Raw genomic sequence first — 14,143 nt, 5'->3', positions numbered from 1 at the left:
GGCTCCAACCCCAATTTACGCCAATGTAGAGTGAGATTTTGGACAGTATGGGCACACTCCTGAACGTAAGATGCTCAGACCACTTACAGGAGTGACAGTACTGCTGCACCTGAGAGAATATCTAAGGCAAGACCCTAAACTTATAACAGTTCTGTAGCTCTAAAGGCAAACACCGCCAACAGCACAGCTGGCCACCTAAAACACAAGGAGCAGCTTTCCTGCATCTCCCGGTAAGTGCCGTCACATACAGGCTTGTTAGGTGAGAGGTCAACGACCCCAAACTAGGGGCCGGGTATCCAGTTCAACTCAACAAGAGCCACTCCCCAAACCCTGAGGCTTCGTTCGTTGACTGCAGCTTGCAATAATATCCAGATATGTCTGGCAGCAGGCTCACAAACAAATCAAAAACAATCCGAGGAGAAGACTGCATTCAACCAGCGAGACAGGTGGGAGGCCCCAATACCTGAAGGAGCTGATACCCTCCCTAATGTCCCACCTCAAACCCTCCCTACTGTCCCACCTCAAGCCCTCCCTACTGTCCCACCTCAAACCCTCCGAACTGTCCCACCTCAAACCCTCCCAACTGTCCCACCTCAAACCCTCCCAACTGTCACACCTCAAACCCTCCCAACTGTCCCACCTCAAACCCTCCCAACTGTCCCACCTCAAACCCTCCCAACTGTCCCACCTCAAACCCTCCCAACTGTCCCACCTCAAACCCTCCCTACTGCCCCACCTCAAACCCTCCCAACTGTCCCACCTCAAACCCTCCCAACTGTCCCACCTCACACCCTCCCAACTGTCCCACCTCAAACCCTCCCAACTGTCCCACCTCAAACCCTCCCAACTGTCCCACCTCAAACCCTCCCAACTGTCCCACCTCAAACCCTCCCAACTGTCCCACCTCAAACCCTCCCAACTGTCCCACCTCAAACCCTCCCAACTGTCCCACCTCAAACCCTCTGAATTGTCCCACCTCAAACCCTCCCTACTGTCCCACCTCAAACCCTCCCTACTGTCCCACCTCAAACCCTCCGAACTGTCCCACCTCAAACCCTCCCTACTGTCCCACCTCAAACCCTCCCAACTGTCCCACCTCAAACCCTCCCAACTGTCCCACCTCAAACCCTCCGAATTGTCCCACCTCAAACCCTCCCTACTGTCCCACCTCAAACCCTCCCTACTGTCCCACCTCAAACCCTCCCTACTGTCCCACCTCAAACCCTCCCTACTGTCCCACCTCAAATCCTCCCTACTGTCCCACCTCATACCCTCCCAACTGTCCCACCTCAAACCCTCCCAACTGTCCCACCTCAAACCCTCCCCACTGTCCCACCTCAAACCCTCCCAACTGTCCCACCTCAAACCCTCCCAACTGTCCCACCTCAAACCCTCCCAACTGTCCCACCTCAAACCCTCCCTACAGTCCCACCTCAAACCCTCCCAACTGTCCCACCTCAAACCCTCCCAACTGTCCCACCTCAAACACTCCCAACTGCCCCACCTCAAACCCTCCCAACTGTCCCACCTCAAACCCTCCCAACTGTCCCACCTCAAACACTCCCAACTGTCCCACCTCAAACCCTCCCAACTGTCCCACCTCAAACCCTCCCTACTGTCCCACCTCATACCCTCCCAACTGTCCCACCTCAAACCCTCCCAACTGTCCCACCTCAAACCCTCCCAACTGTCCCGCCTCAAACCCTCCCTACTGTCCCACCTCAAACCCTCCCACCTCAAACCCTCCCTACTGTCCCACCTCAAACCCTCCCAACTGTCCCACCTCAAACCCTCCCAACTGTCCCACCTCAAACCCTCCCAACTGTCCCACCTCAAACCCTCCCAACTGTCCCACCTCAAACCCTCCCAACTGTCCCACCTCAAACCCTCCCAACTGTCCCACCTCAAGCCCTCCCTACTGTCCCAGCTCAAACCCTCCCTACTGTCCCACCTCAAACCCTCCCAACTGTCCCACCTCAAACCCTCCCAACTGTCCCACCTCAAACCCTCCCAACTGTCCCACCTCAAACCCTCCGAACTGTCCCACCTCAAACCCTCCGAACTGTCCCACCTCAAGCCCTCCCTACTGTCCCAGCTCAAACCCTCCCTACTGTCCCACCTCAAACCCTCCCAACTGTCCCACCTCAAACCCTCCCAACTGTCCCACCTCAAACCCTCCCTACTGTCCCACCTCAAACCCTCCGAACTGTCCCACCTCAAACCCTCCGAACTGTCCCACCTCAAACCCTCCGAACTGTCCCACCTCAAACCCTCCCAACTGTCCCACCTCAAACCCTCCCAACTGTCCCACCTCAAACCCTCCCAACTGTCCCACCTCAAACCCTCCCTACTGTCCCACCTCAAACCCTCCCAACTGTCCCACCTCAAACCCTCCCAACTGTCCCACCTCAAACCCTCCCAACTGTCCCACCTCAAACCCTCCCTACTGTCCCACCTCAAACCCTCCCTACTGTCCCACCTCAAACCCTCCCAACTGTCCCACCTCAAACCCTCCCAACTGTCCCACCTCAAACCCTCCCTACTGTCCCACCTCAAACCCTCCCAACTGTCCCACCTCAAACCCTCCCTACTGTCCCACCTCAAACCCTCCCAACTGTCCCACCTCAAACCCTCCCAACTGTCCCACCTCAAACCCTCCCAACTGTCCCACCTCAAACCCTCCCAACTGTCCCACCTCAAATCCTCTGAACTGTCCCACCTCAAACCCTCCCAACTGTCCCACCTCAAACCCTCCCAACTGTCCCACCACAAACCCTCCCAACTGTCCCACCTCAAACCCTCCCAACTGTCCCACCTCAAACCCTCTGAACTGACCCACCTCAAACCCTCCGAACTGTCCCAACTCAACCCCTCCCAACTGTCCCACCTCAAACCCTCCCTACTGTCCCACCTCAAACCCTCCGAACTGTCCCACCTCAAACCCTCCGAACTGTCCCACCTCAAACCCTCCCTACTGTCCCACCTCAAACCCTCCCAACTGTCCCACCTCAAACCCTCCCTACTGTCCCACCTCAAACCCTCCCTACTGTCCCACCTCAAACCCTCCCAACTGTCCCACCTCAAGCCCTAAAGGGTGTGAATGAAGCTGAACTGGGAGAATCCTCCATGGACACTGATATGTTTCAATATTTAAATCTTCTTGCAACATAAACATCTGCTCTGTTGGCAACAAGCTCCAACAACAAGTGCAACAACTGAATGGCTTGCATCACAGATCTTTACGCATTACTGATTCGGACAATCTTAGTCGTTCTTAACAGTTACCTACTTCTGTCGACAGAAGACACCGAGGTACTTGGAGTTCAAGAACAACCAGAGCACACATCATCACGCACCTTGTCTACAAGAGTGAACGACACAGACACACAACAACTGGAGCTGCTCACTGCGCACACCCACCAGTCTGGCACACTGCGCACACTCGCCCGCCTGGCACACTGCGCACACTCGCCAGCCTGGCACACTGCGCACAGCCACCAGCCTGGCACACTGCGCCAGCCTGGCACACTGCACACACCCGCCAGCCTGGCACACTGTGCACACCCGCCAGCCTGGCACACTGCACACACTCGCCAGCCTGGCACACTGCACACACTCGCCAGCCTGGCACACTGCACACACCCGCCAGCCTGGCACACTGCGCACACCCGCCAACCTGGCACACTGCGCACACCCACCAGCCTGGCACACTGCGCACACCCACCAGCCTGGCACACTGCGCACACTCGCCAGCCGGGCACACTGCGCACACTTGCCAGCCTGGCACATTGCGCACACCCGCCAGCCTGGCACACTGCGCAAACTCGCCAGCCGGGCACACTGCGCACACCCGCCAACCTGACACACTGCGCACACCCGCCAACCTGGCACACTGCGCACACTCGCCACCCTGGCACACTGCACACACTCGCCAGCCTGGCACACTGCGCTCACTCGCCATCCTGGCACACTGCGCACACCCGCCAACCTAGCACATGGACCCCTCATATTTCAAAATACTGTGGGAATGACAACACAAATGAAAGATGTGATTACAGAATCTGCACCTACCCTGTGTCAGTTGAGTGGGTTCTTTTACCAGAAACCCATCCATTGTGCAGTAGTTGCCGCATGGGTACAGCTTGATCAGCCCCTTCCTGTTCTCGATGTAACAGTGTTCAGCTGCCGCGTCCGCCCCTTGTATTATAATATCCTGAGGTACTGGCGCGTCTTCACTGCCAATCCTGGTCTTACCTGAGAACCAAATACAAACCATTACGTTAAGGGTAATTGGGTTGAAATTGTCCTCAATCCCGATGCCATGACGTTGGTGGTAGTGATGATGCTGAGGTGATTTCTCAGCTCACGAATGCACAGTCTCAAACACACGGTCATGTATCCACATTCCAACTGTCACTCCTGCCGCTGTTCTCTTGAGTTTATCACAGAATTACATCGTATTTACAGCACAGAAACAGGCCATTCGGCCCAACTGGTCGGTGCCGGTGTTTATGCTCCACATGAGCCTCCTCCCACCCCTCTTCATCTCACCCCATCAACATATCCTTCTATTCCTTTCCCCCTCATGTGTTTATCCAGCTTCCCTTTAAATAGATCCATGCTATTCATCTTAACCACTCCCTGTGGTAGCGAGTTCCACATTCTCACCACTCTCTGGGTAAAGAAGTAAAGATATATTAGACGGGTGTCAGTGGTAAGAACTCAATTGACTTTGCAACTATTCCAAGAAGATGGAAAATTAAGAAACACTATTGATTAATATTGGAAGAGATTTACAGGTACTTGCATTTATATAGCACCACTCTCGTGGAGAAATGTCCCACGGTGCTTCACAGAGGAGTAATCAGACAGGAATGGCTGCCAAGACAGAGCTTGATTGAAAAGGTGGATTTTAAAGAGGTTCTTAAAGGAGGAGAGGGAGACAGAGTGGTTTATGGAGGGAGTTCTAGAGCACGGGGAATAGAGGAGGGGTGAAGGGAGTGGGGGATGCACAAGAGGCCAGGGTCAGAGGAGCAGAGAGGTCGGAGGAAGGGGATGTTGTAGTGCTGGAGGAGGTGATAGGCTTAGGGAGAGGTGAGATCATGAAAGAATTTAAACATGAAGATGAGCATTTAAATTGCAGGCATTTAACCCCTTTAACTCTCTGAAGACCCGTTAAGTGAAGGGAGTTCAGCTGGGTAGGGGGTCGCTGAGAACCCGCCCCTCTCTCCCCTCCCCCTCTCCCCTCCCCCTCTCCCCTCCCCCTCCCCATCCCTCTCTCCCCTCCCCCTCTCCCCTCCCCCTCTCCCCATCCCCTCTCTCCCCTCCCCCTTCTCCCCTCCCCTCTCCCCTCCCCTTCTCTCCCCTCCCCCCTCTCCCTCTCTCTCCCCCTCCCCCCTCCCCCTCTCCCCTCCCCATCCCCTCTCTGCCCCTCCCCCTCTCCCTCCCCCCTCCCATCCCCTCTCTCCCCTCCCCTCTCTCCCTCTCCCCCCTCTCCCTCCCCCTCTCCCCTCCCCTCTCCCCATCCCCCCCCTCTCCCCTCCCCCTCTCCCCTCCCCTTCTCCCCTCCCCCCTCCCCTCTCCCTCTCTCTCCCCTCCCCCCTGCCCTCCCCCTCTCTCCCCATCCCCCTCTCCCCTGCCCTCCCCCTCTCCCCTCCCCCTCTCTCCCCTCCTCCTCCCCTCTCTCCTTCCCCCTCCTCTTCTCTCCTTCCCCCTCTCCCCTTCCCTCGCCACATTTCAATGTAAACATATCGAGGTCACTTAGGCCTTTGAGTAATCCACCAAACAAGAGTTGCTGCAAATTGGTGACTTCCCCAAATTCCTTTATGTTGTATCCTGTATACAGTTTATACATTTCTACAGTTTTAGACACAGCAAGGTGCGTCACAGGGCTGCATGCAGCCCCACCGTGGGTTTACACTGAGTCTGTAAGCGATGGAAAGAATCAACATACAACTTATCAACATCTCCACAGTGACCTAGAACACTCGTCATATCATTTTCTTTTTAGGATGAACTCACTTTTTTTTACATCAAAACATGTGGAATATTGCAAGATTCAAAAAAATTATACAGTCGCATTGATTTTCTAATAAATATTGTGAGCGTTATTCTATTTCCAATCATTAACCCTGCCCACAGTTACTCCTGGAGTGAAGATTAAGTCGATGATTAAAGTCAAACGATGATTCAGTTTGGATATCGCACAAATCTTCAATGGACTTACTGGGCATTGCTCTTTACTCTGATGGTGACTGAAGGTGAGACGCAGCAGAGGGAGAGGCAGAGAGTGAGTGAGTGAGGGAGAGAGACACAGAGACAGTGAATGAGTGAGTGACAGCGACAGAGAGTGAGAGGCACAGGGAGACACAGAGACAGAGGAGAGCACAGGGAGACACAGAGACAGAGGAGAGGCACAGGGAGACACAGAGACAGAGAGTGAGTGAGGGAGAGACAGAGAGGCAAAGAGAGAGAGACAGAGAGAGACAGAGACAGAGAGTGAGGCACAGGGAGACACAGAGACAGAGAGTGACACAGAGACAGAGAGTGTCTCTACCACAGAAGGCAGTAGAGGCCAATTCATTAAATATATTCAAGAAGGAGTTGGATATATTTCTTAAGGCTAAAGGGATCAAGGGGTATGGGGAGAAAGCAGGTACTGGGTACTGAATTTGGATGATCAGCCATGATCGCATTGAATGGCGGAGGAGGCTCGAGGGGCCGAATGGCCTCCTCCTGCTCCTATCTTCTATGTTTCTATGTTTCTATGTGAGGAGAGGCACAGGGAGACACAGAGAGTGAGAGTGAGAGCGAGGCACAGGGAGACACATAGACAGAGAGTGAGGGAGTGACAGAGGAAGACAGAGAGAGTGAGACAGAGACAGAGAGTGAGTGAGTGAGGGAGTGACAGAGGGAGAGACAGAGAGGGAGACAGACAGTGAGTGAGGGAGTGACAGAGGGAGACAGAGAGAGTGAGACAGAGACAGAGAGTGAGTGAGTGAGGGAGTGACAGAGGGAGAGAGAGGGAGACAGACAGTGAGTGAGGGAGTGACAGAGGGAGACAGAGAGAGGGGAAAACAGAGACAGAGAGAGAGAGAGAGAGAAAGAGTGAGATAGAGAGAGAGAGGGAGAGCAAGACAGATAGAGAGAGCGAGGGGGAGGGCGAGACGGGGGGAGGGCAAGATGGAGAGGGGGTTGAGACGGAGAGGGTGGGTGAGACAGAGAGGGGGCGAGACGGAGGGGGGGGCGAGATGGAGGGGGGCGAGACGGAGGGGGGGCGAGACGGAGGGGGGCGAGACGGAGGGGGGGCGAGACGGAGGGGGGGCGAGATGGAGGGGGGGCGAGACGGAGGGGGGGCGAGATGGAGAGGGGGCGAGACGGAGGGGGGCGAGACGGAGGGGGGGCGAGACGGAGAGGGTGGGTGAGACAGAGAGGGGGCGAGATGGAGGGGGGCGAGATGGAGGGGGCGAGACGGAGGGGGGCGAGACGGAGGGGGGCGAGACGGAGGGGGGGCGAGATGGAGGGGGGGCGAGACGGAGGGGGGGCGAGATGGAGAGGGGGCGAGACGGAGGGGGGCGAGACGGAGGGGGGGCGAGACGGAGAGGGTGGGTGAGACAGAGAGGGGGCGAGATGGAGGGGGGCGAGATGGAGGGGGGCGAGACGGAGGGGGGGTGAGACCGGGGGGGGGCGAGATGGAGAGGGGGGGTGAGACAGAGAGAGAGAGAGACAGAGTGTGAGAGTGAGATAGAGACAGAGAGAGAGACAGAGAGAGAAAAGAGAGAGTGACAGAGAAAGAAAAGAAGAAAGGGAGAGAGGACTGGTGTTTCCACTGGCAAAGGTTAATCAAACTCTGTTAGAAAGTTGAAGCAAGCAGTGCCTCAGCTTTTACAAACACAGCTGGTGATCGGGACCCCTGACTGACTCTCCCCCTCCCTAGCCCAGGGGAGCTGAGGATAATTGTAGCCCCTACCTCTGCCCTCGCTGTGATGAGGTAACTCAGCACAGAGCAGAAATCAAACTTGTCGGTCTGTCGAGCTCAGTTTGTTTGCAGATTTAAACCGATCGCCACTACCAGGAATTTAACTAAACGTTAACCTTCAACAGGGCGATCCAGGAGATGGTCATGTGATCAAATGTCATGTGGTCAAAACTCCAGGAATACGGCCAACCAGGTTTGGCGATCCTAGAGTTCACTGTCCTCTGAAACACCTCATCAGTTCGCTCCCATGTGTCAATTTTATTATGGGATGGCCACGTTCTGCTTGGCTCCTCTTTTTGCGAGCAGCGGCTCTCTGGTGATCACCAGTGGTCAGCATGTGTTGTCGTACTGATTAAACATAAGAATTAGCAGCAGAAGTAGGCTCCGCCATTCAATAAGATCATCGATCGCAACTCCACTTTCCTGCCCGATCCCCATATCCCTTGGTTCCCCTGGAGACCAAAAATCTATCGATCTCAGCCTTGAATATACGCAAAGACTCAGCACTCACAGCCTCTGGGCAGAGAATTCCAAAGATTCACCACCCTCTGAGTGAAGAAGTTCCTCCTCATCTCAGTCTTAAATGGCCGACCCCTTATCCTGAGACTAGGGGGGAGAAATTCAGTATTGCCCCATTTGGGGCGCAATTATCGGCCGGGAGCGCAAAGTTTAGCGCCTGGCGCTAGTTATCACCCCGGCTGCAAACTTGGCCTCTATTGCCCCTGGAGTGATTGGAGCGCTAAATCAGGCGCTACACATCTCTCTTAAGGTGCTAACGCCGAGGAGCGAGGCGCTACCTCAGAGCGCTGGCGAAGCTCATGTGATGTCAGTCAGCAATGGAACACAGACACACTGGCGCCGGCCAGTTCTTAAAGGGGAGGGTCGATCTTGCTCCCCATCCACACCCTGCTCATTGTAGCCTTGAATCTGGGCCTGGAGAGACCTGTACATCAAATCTGCTGGAAAGAACAATGGAGAGGCCCAGGGAAAGAGCTCAGAGTGCAGCCCCCACAGTCTCTTCTAAATCGATACAAGGAAGGTCAAATCAAAATGAACCTGCAAAGTGCTGCTCAGTACCCAAAACTCCTTCACACAGCGTTGAATCTCTCCAGAAGTCTCTCTCTCTCTCTCTCTCTCTCAGAATGCGTGGTGCAAAAATGTCACCGACAAAAAAAGGCAGGAAGCGGTTGCCTTTAAATAACGTTCCCCCAGTCCCTTCCCGACTGCAAAACGCTCCCCTCAACCTGTCGTTGTTAGCGGCAGGCGGTAAGGCAGGGGGCGCCACTCAATATCTGGTCTGGGGCGCTACCGGGGCGTTGCACATTTAACTGACGCAGGCGCAGGAGATCGTGGCAGTAGTGTTTAGCGCCGCCGCAAAATGTCGTCAATTTCACGAGCGCGCAAACATCGCCACGCACGGGCGCTAGCTGCTTTGTGCCCCATTAGCGCCCTCTTAGGGAGGCGCAAAGCAACCGAATTTTTCCTCCTATGACTCTTAGTTCTAGACTCTCCAGCCAGGGGAAACAGCCTCTCAGCATCTACTCTGTCAAACTCCCTCAGAATCTTATATGTTTTAGTGAGATCACCTCTCATTCTTCTAACTCCAGAGTATAGGCCCAATCTACTCAATCTCTCCTCATAGGACAACCCTCTCATCCCAGGAATCAGTCTAGTGAACCTTCGTTTCACCGCCTCTAAGGCAAATATGTCCTTCCTCAGATAAGGAGACCAAACTGTGCCCAGTACTCCAGGTGTGGCCTCACCAGAGCCCCTATACAACTGTAGTAAGACTTCTTTACTCTTGTACTCCAACCCCCTTAGAATAAAGGCCAACATGCCATTTGCCTTCCTAATTGCTTGCTGTACCTGCATGCTAACTCTCTGTGTTTCCTGTACGAGGACACCCAAATCTCTCTAAACACCAACATTTAATAGTTTCTCACCATTTAAAAAATATTGTTTTTCTATCTTCCTACCAAAGTGAATAACCTCACATTTCCCTACATTATACTCCATCTGCCACCTTACTGCCCACTCACTTAACTTGTCTATATCACTTTGCAGGCTCTTTGAGCCCTCCTCATAGCTTACTTTCCCACCTAGCTTTGTATCATCAGCAAACTTGGATACATTGCACTCGGTCCTTTGATATACAGTAGATTGTGAATAGCTGAGGCCCAAACACTGATCCTTCCAGCACCCCACTAGTTACAGCCTGCCAACCGGAAAATGACCCATTTATCCCGACTCTCTGTTTTCTGTCCGTTAACCAATCCTCTATCCATGCTAATATATTACCCCCAACCCCATGAGCCCTTGTGTAGCAACCTTTTATGTGGCACCTTATCAAATGCCTTTTGGAAATCCAAATATACTACATCTACTGGTTCCCCTTTATCTACCCTGCGAGTTACATCCTCAAAAATCTCTAGTAAATTTGTCAAACACAATTTCCCTTTCATAAAACCACATTGACTCTGCCTAATCATGTTATGATTTTCTAAGTGCCCTGTTACCACTTCCTTAACAATGGATTCCAGCATTTTCCTGACGACTGATGTTAGGCTAACTGGCCTGTAGATCCCTGTTCTTGCTCGCCCTCTTTTCTTGAATAGCGGGGTTACATTTGCTACCATCCAATCTGCTAGGATCTTCCTAGAATCTAGGAAATTTTGGAAGATCACAACCAATGCGTCCACTATCTCTGCAGCCGCCTCTTTTAAAACCCTAGGATGTAGGCCATCAGGTCCAGGGGATTTGTCAGCTTTTAATCCCATTAGTTTCTCAAGTACTTTTTCTCTACTTATATTAATTACGTTAAGTTTCTCACTCTTATTAGCCCTTTGGTTCCTCACTATGTTTGGTATGCTTTTTGTGTCTTCTACTGTAAAGGCCAATATAAAATATTTGTTTAAAGTCTCTGCCATTTCTTTACTCCCCATTATAATTTCTCCTGTCTCAGCCTCTAAGGGACCAACGCTTACTTTTGTTACTCCCTTCCTTTTTACATACTTGTAGAAGCTCTTACAATCTGCTTTTATATTCCTTGCTAATTTACACTCATATTCTATTTTCTCCCTTTTTATCAATTTTTTGGTCATCCATTGCTGGTTTCTAAAACTCTCCCAATCCTCAGACTTGTGATGAAATAACTCTGTGTTCTGATATTTGTACTTGTACTTGTAATGTCTGGAATGTTCCACCGGGGGGGAACCACTAATGCTCCTCCCTGGCCCTGCCCCTCTTCTGGTATGTTCTACCAAGGGCTCGGTCGATGATGAACTCTGTTAACTCTGCCATGATTCTTACTTAATAAAAGCCTTCAGTCTTAAACTTTAACTTCACGGATTCGGGCAGTTATTTGGCACATCAAGACTTACTACTAGTCTTCGCAACATTATAAGCCGCTTCTTTTAATCTAATAGTATCCTTAACTTCTTTAGTTAGCCACGGATGGATCACTTTTCCCATGGAGCTTTTATTTCTCAATACTGTAGAATGTATATTTGTTGAGAATTTTGGAATATTTCCTTAAATGTTTGCCACTATTTCTTTAAATGTTTGCCAGAGAGAGAGACAAATGATAGTGATTGGAAATGAGTACAGTTCCTTTATATTCTAAAGCATATCAGTTCGGGTTATTAGTTTGTACAAATCAGACAATCAACGTTAGTAGAGAGGTTCCAGACGTCTGCTTCCGACCTTCATTAATCGGCAGCAGTGTGATGGCGATACTGAGCCGGCCACGCCCCAGACTCACTAAGTGAGGTCTCTCCGACTGCATCTTCAATCCTTTTCCAGTATCAATAATATCCAACGACGTGCTCTGTAAATAAACCCAAAACCAGCGTCACTTCCAATAGAAAGAAAGACTTGCATTTATATAGCGCCTTTCACCACCTCAGGACGTCCCAAAGCACTTTACAGCCAATGAAGTAATTTTGAAGTGGAGTCACTGATGTAATGTAGGAAACGCGGCAGCCAATTTGTGCACAGCAAGATCACCTTTTGTGAATCCATGTTGACTTTGTCCGATCCTGTCACTGTTTTCCAAGTGCTCTGCTATTATATCTTTTATAATGGACTCTAGCATTTTCCCCACTACCGATGTCAGGCTTACCGGTCTATAATTCCCCGTTTTCTCTCTACCACCCTTCTTAAATAGTGGGGTTATATAAGCTACCCTCCAATCCATGGGAACTGTTCCAGAGTCTGTCGAATTTTGGAAGATGACCAGCAATGCATCTACTATTTCTAGGGCCACTTCCTTAAGTACCCTAGGATGTGGATTATCAGGCCCTGGGGATTTATCGGCCTTCAATCCCGTCAATTTCCCTAACACCATTTCCCTACAAATACTGATTTCATTCAATTCCTCCCTCTCATTAGACCCTATGTTCCCCGACATCTCTGGGAAGTTATTTGTGTCCTCCTTTGTGAAGACAGAACCAAAGTATGTATTTAATTGGTCTGCCATCTCAGCCCTAAGCTCAGTGATTCCCTCGCTAAACCTCTCCATCTCTCTCTCCTCCTTTAAGAAGCTGGTTAAAACCTACCTCACCTGTTCTACTATGTCCTTATGTGACTTGGTGTCAAATTTTGTTTGATAATCGCTCCTGTGAAGCGCCTTGGGACGTTTTACTACGTTAAAGGCGCTATATAAATACAAATAGTTGGCGTTGATAGCACTGTGTACAGAGGGTAGGCAGTGTCTGGTGATCACTGTTATCTCCTGGAACTTGTTTTGATCTCCTTCAGGGAGTCAGAGAGGAATCTCCTGGAATTCCTTTCCTCCCGAACTGGCGCTGTGTTTTTAGCTGTGTTTGTTGCCTCTCCCAGTACCTTATACAGGTATCGGTGGGTGGGCAGTGTTGGGAGCTGTGTTGTCAAGTAGCAACACGACTGAATGGGAGAGACCCGAAGGACCAGCTGGTGATCTCCTGTCCTGGGCAGGAGGGAGGGGGCGGCGGGGGGCAGGGAAGAGTGTCTAGTCGCGATGCTCCAGCCATCATAGTGTGGGGCAGGCTTGATGGACAAGCTGGTCTTTTCCTGCCCATCAATTTTGTGTGTTTGTATTTTACAGATGTGGGTTACCAGCAGGAGTGTTTTTGTCGGGGTGGCACAGGGCTGCCCAGCCCCTCCAATGGACAGTTACTGGTGGGCAGTTCGGCTACAATCTCCGGGCACACACGGATAGCGAACCTGTATCTCGTAAAATCCAACTGTAAGCACTTGCCTGCCAAAATGGCGGAGATGAATTTCCTGATTGTGATGCGCACACTCTGAATGGTTTGTTAAAAACACTTGGCTCGCCGCATCCTACCAAAACCAGCAGATCCTTCTGTATCATTTCTACCAACAGCACTGTGCACAAAGAGCTCTAAACACCGGCGTTATCCCATCATTTTTACTAAAAACCGATATAGGGTTAGGCCGTTTTTCCGCCGTTCCTGGCAGCCGCCTTACATATGTAAATGAGGGAAATAACGCCTGAATTAGGCCCCCTTGCCGAAATTGGCCATCACAGGAGCCAGGCCTGCTCCGCCTGGGGTTCTGTGATAACTGGTTCTTCCAAAAATTAAAAACTGTCACTGTGGAGACAGGAGGAGCAGGATTGCGCCCCCAACCTCTCAGTATCCTGGTCGACCCCCCTTCCTGTTGCCGCTCTGGGACTTACATGCGGCCCACTGCTGGCGAGGCAAGTGGAGGACATTCATTAATGAGGGCCGAGGCTGAGTTTCGGGCCTGCCTCGGCCTTCTCTTGGGGCGACCATTTCAGGTCCCTGAACAGGCCTAAAGGTCTTTCCACCACATTCAGGCCTCCAGCCATGAATCATGAACATGGATCTCCTGTTCGAGGAGGTCAATTACAGCAACCGATTCAATTAAAGTGCCTTAGTATTTAGTTTCATTTAAGCAACTTTATTTTTTCCTCCACAAGGTCTAAAAGTAGATCCGGCCCTTTTCCAATGAACTTCCAAGGAGCAAAGGGACATTAAGCCTGAAAGACAAAACTTGCCATGTAACATGGCATCGACAGAAAGGTCACTCCACGCACGTTCAAGGGGGAGAAAAATTAAATGAACTTTTCCCAACATTGGCTGGGAATTTCCCGCTCTGCTGCCAAAAGTGTGGGATTTCCACCTCATGTCTGGTGAAGTCTGG

At 51.7% G+C, this 14,143-nt stretch overlaps 1 protein-coding gene across 4 annotated transcripts in view; it reads right to left on the bottom strand.

Moving 5' to 3' along the window:
• phldb2b (pleckstrin homology-like domain, family B, member 2b) overlaps positions 1–14,143 on the bottom strand; it is a 315,268-nt gene that overhangs the window by 240,442 nt on the left and 60,683 nt on the right. For all 4 annotated transcript variants that reach the window (XM_086006161.1, XM_086006162.1, XM_086006163.1 and 1 more), the window contains 2 exons: positions 11,681–11,804; positions 4,072–4,254 (listed from right to left, as the gene is read on the bottom strand). In XM_086006161.1, the coding sequence (XP_085862287.1) occupies positions 4,072–4,254; positions 11,681–11,804 (307 nt within the window). The remainder of the gene's footprint in view (positions 1–4,071; positions 4,255–11,680; positions 11,805–14,143) is intronic.

This window comes from Somniosus microcephalus, chromosome 14 (assembly GCF_052327205.1).
Source record: "Somniosus microcephalus isolate GS21.2 chromosome 14, FLI_Smic_1.0, whole genome shotgun sequence".
Taxonomy (NCBI): Eukaryota; Metazoa; Chordata; class Chondrichthyes; order Squaliformes; family Somniosidae; genus Somniosus; species Somniosus microcephalus.
This window is presented reverse-complemented; position numbering and strand designations above follow the sequence as displayed.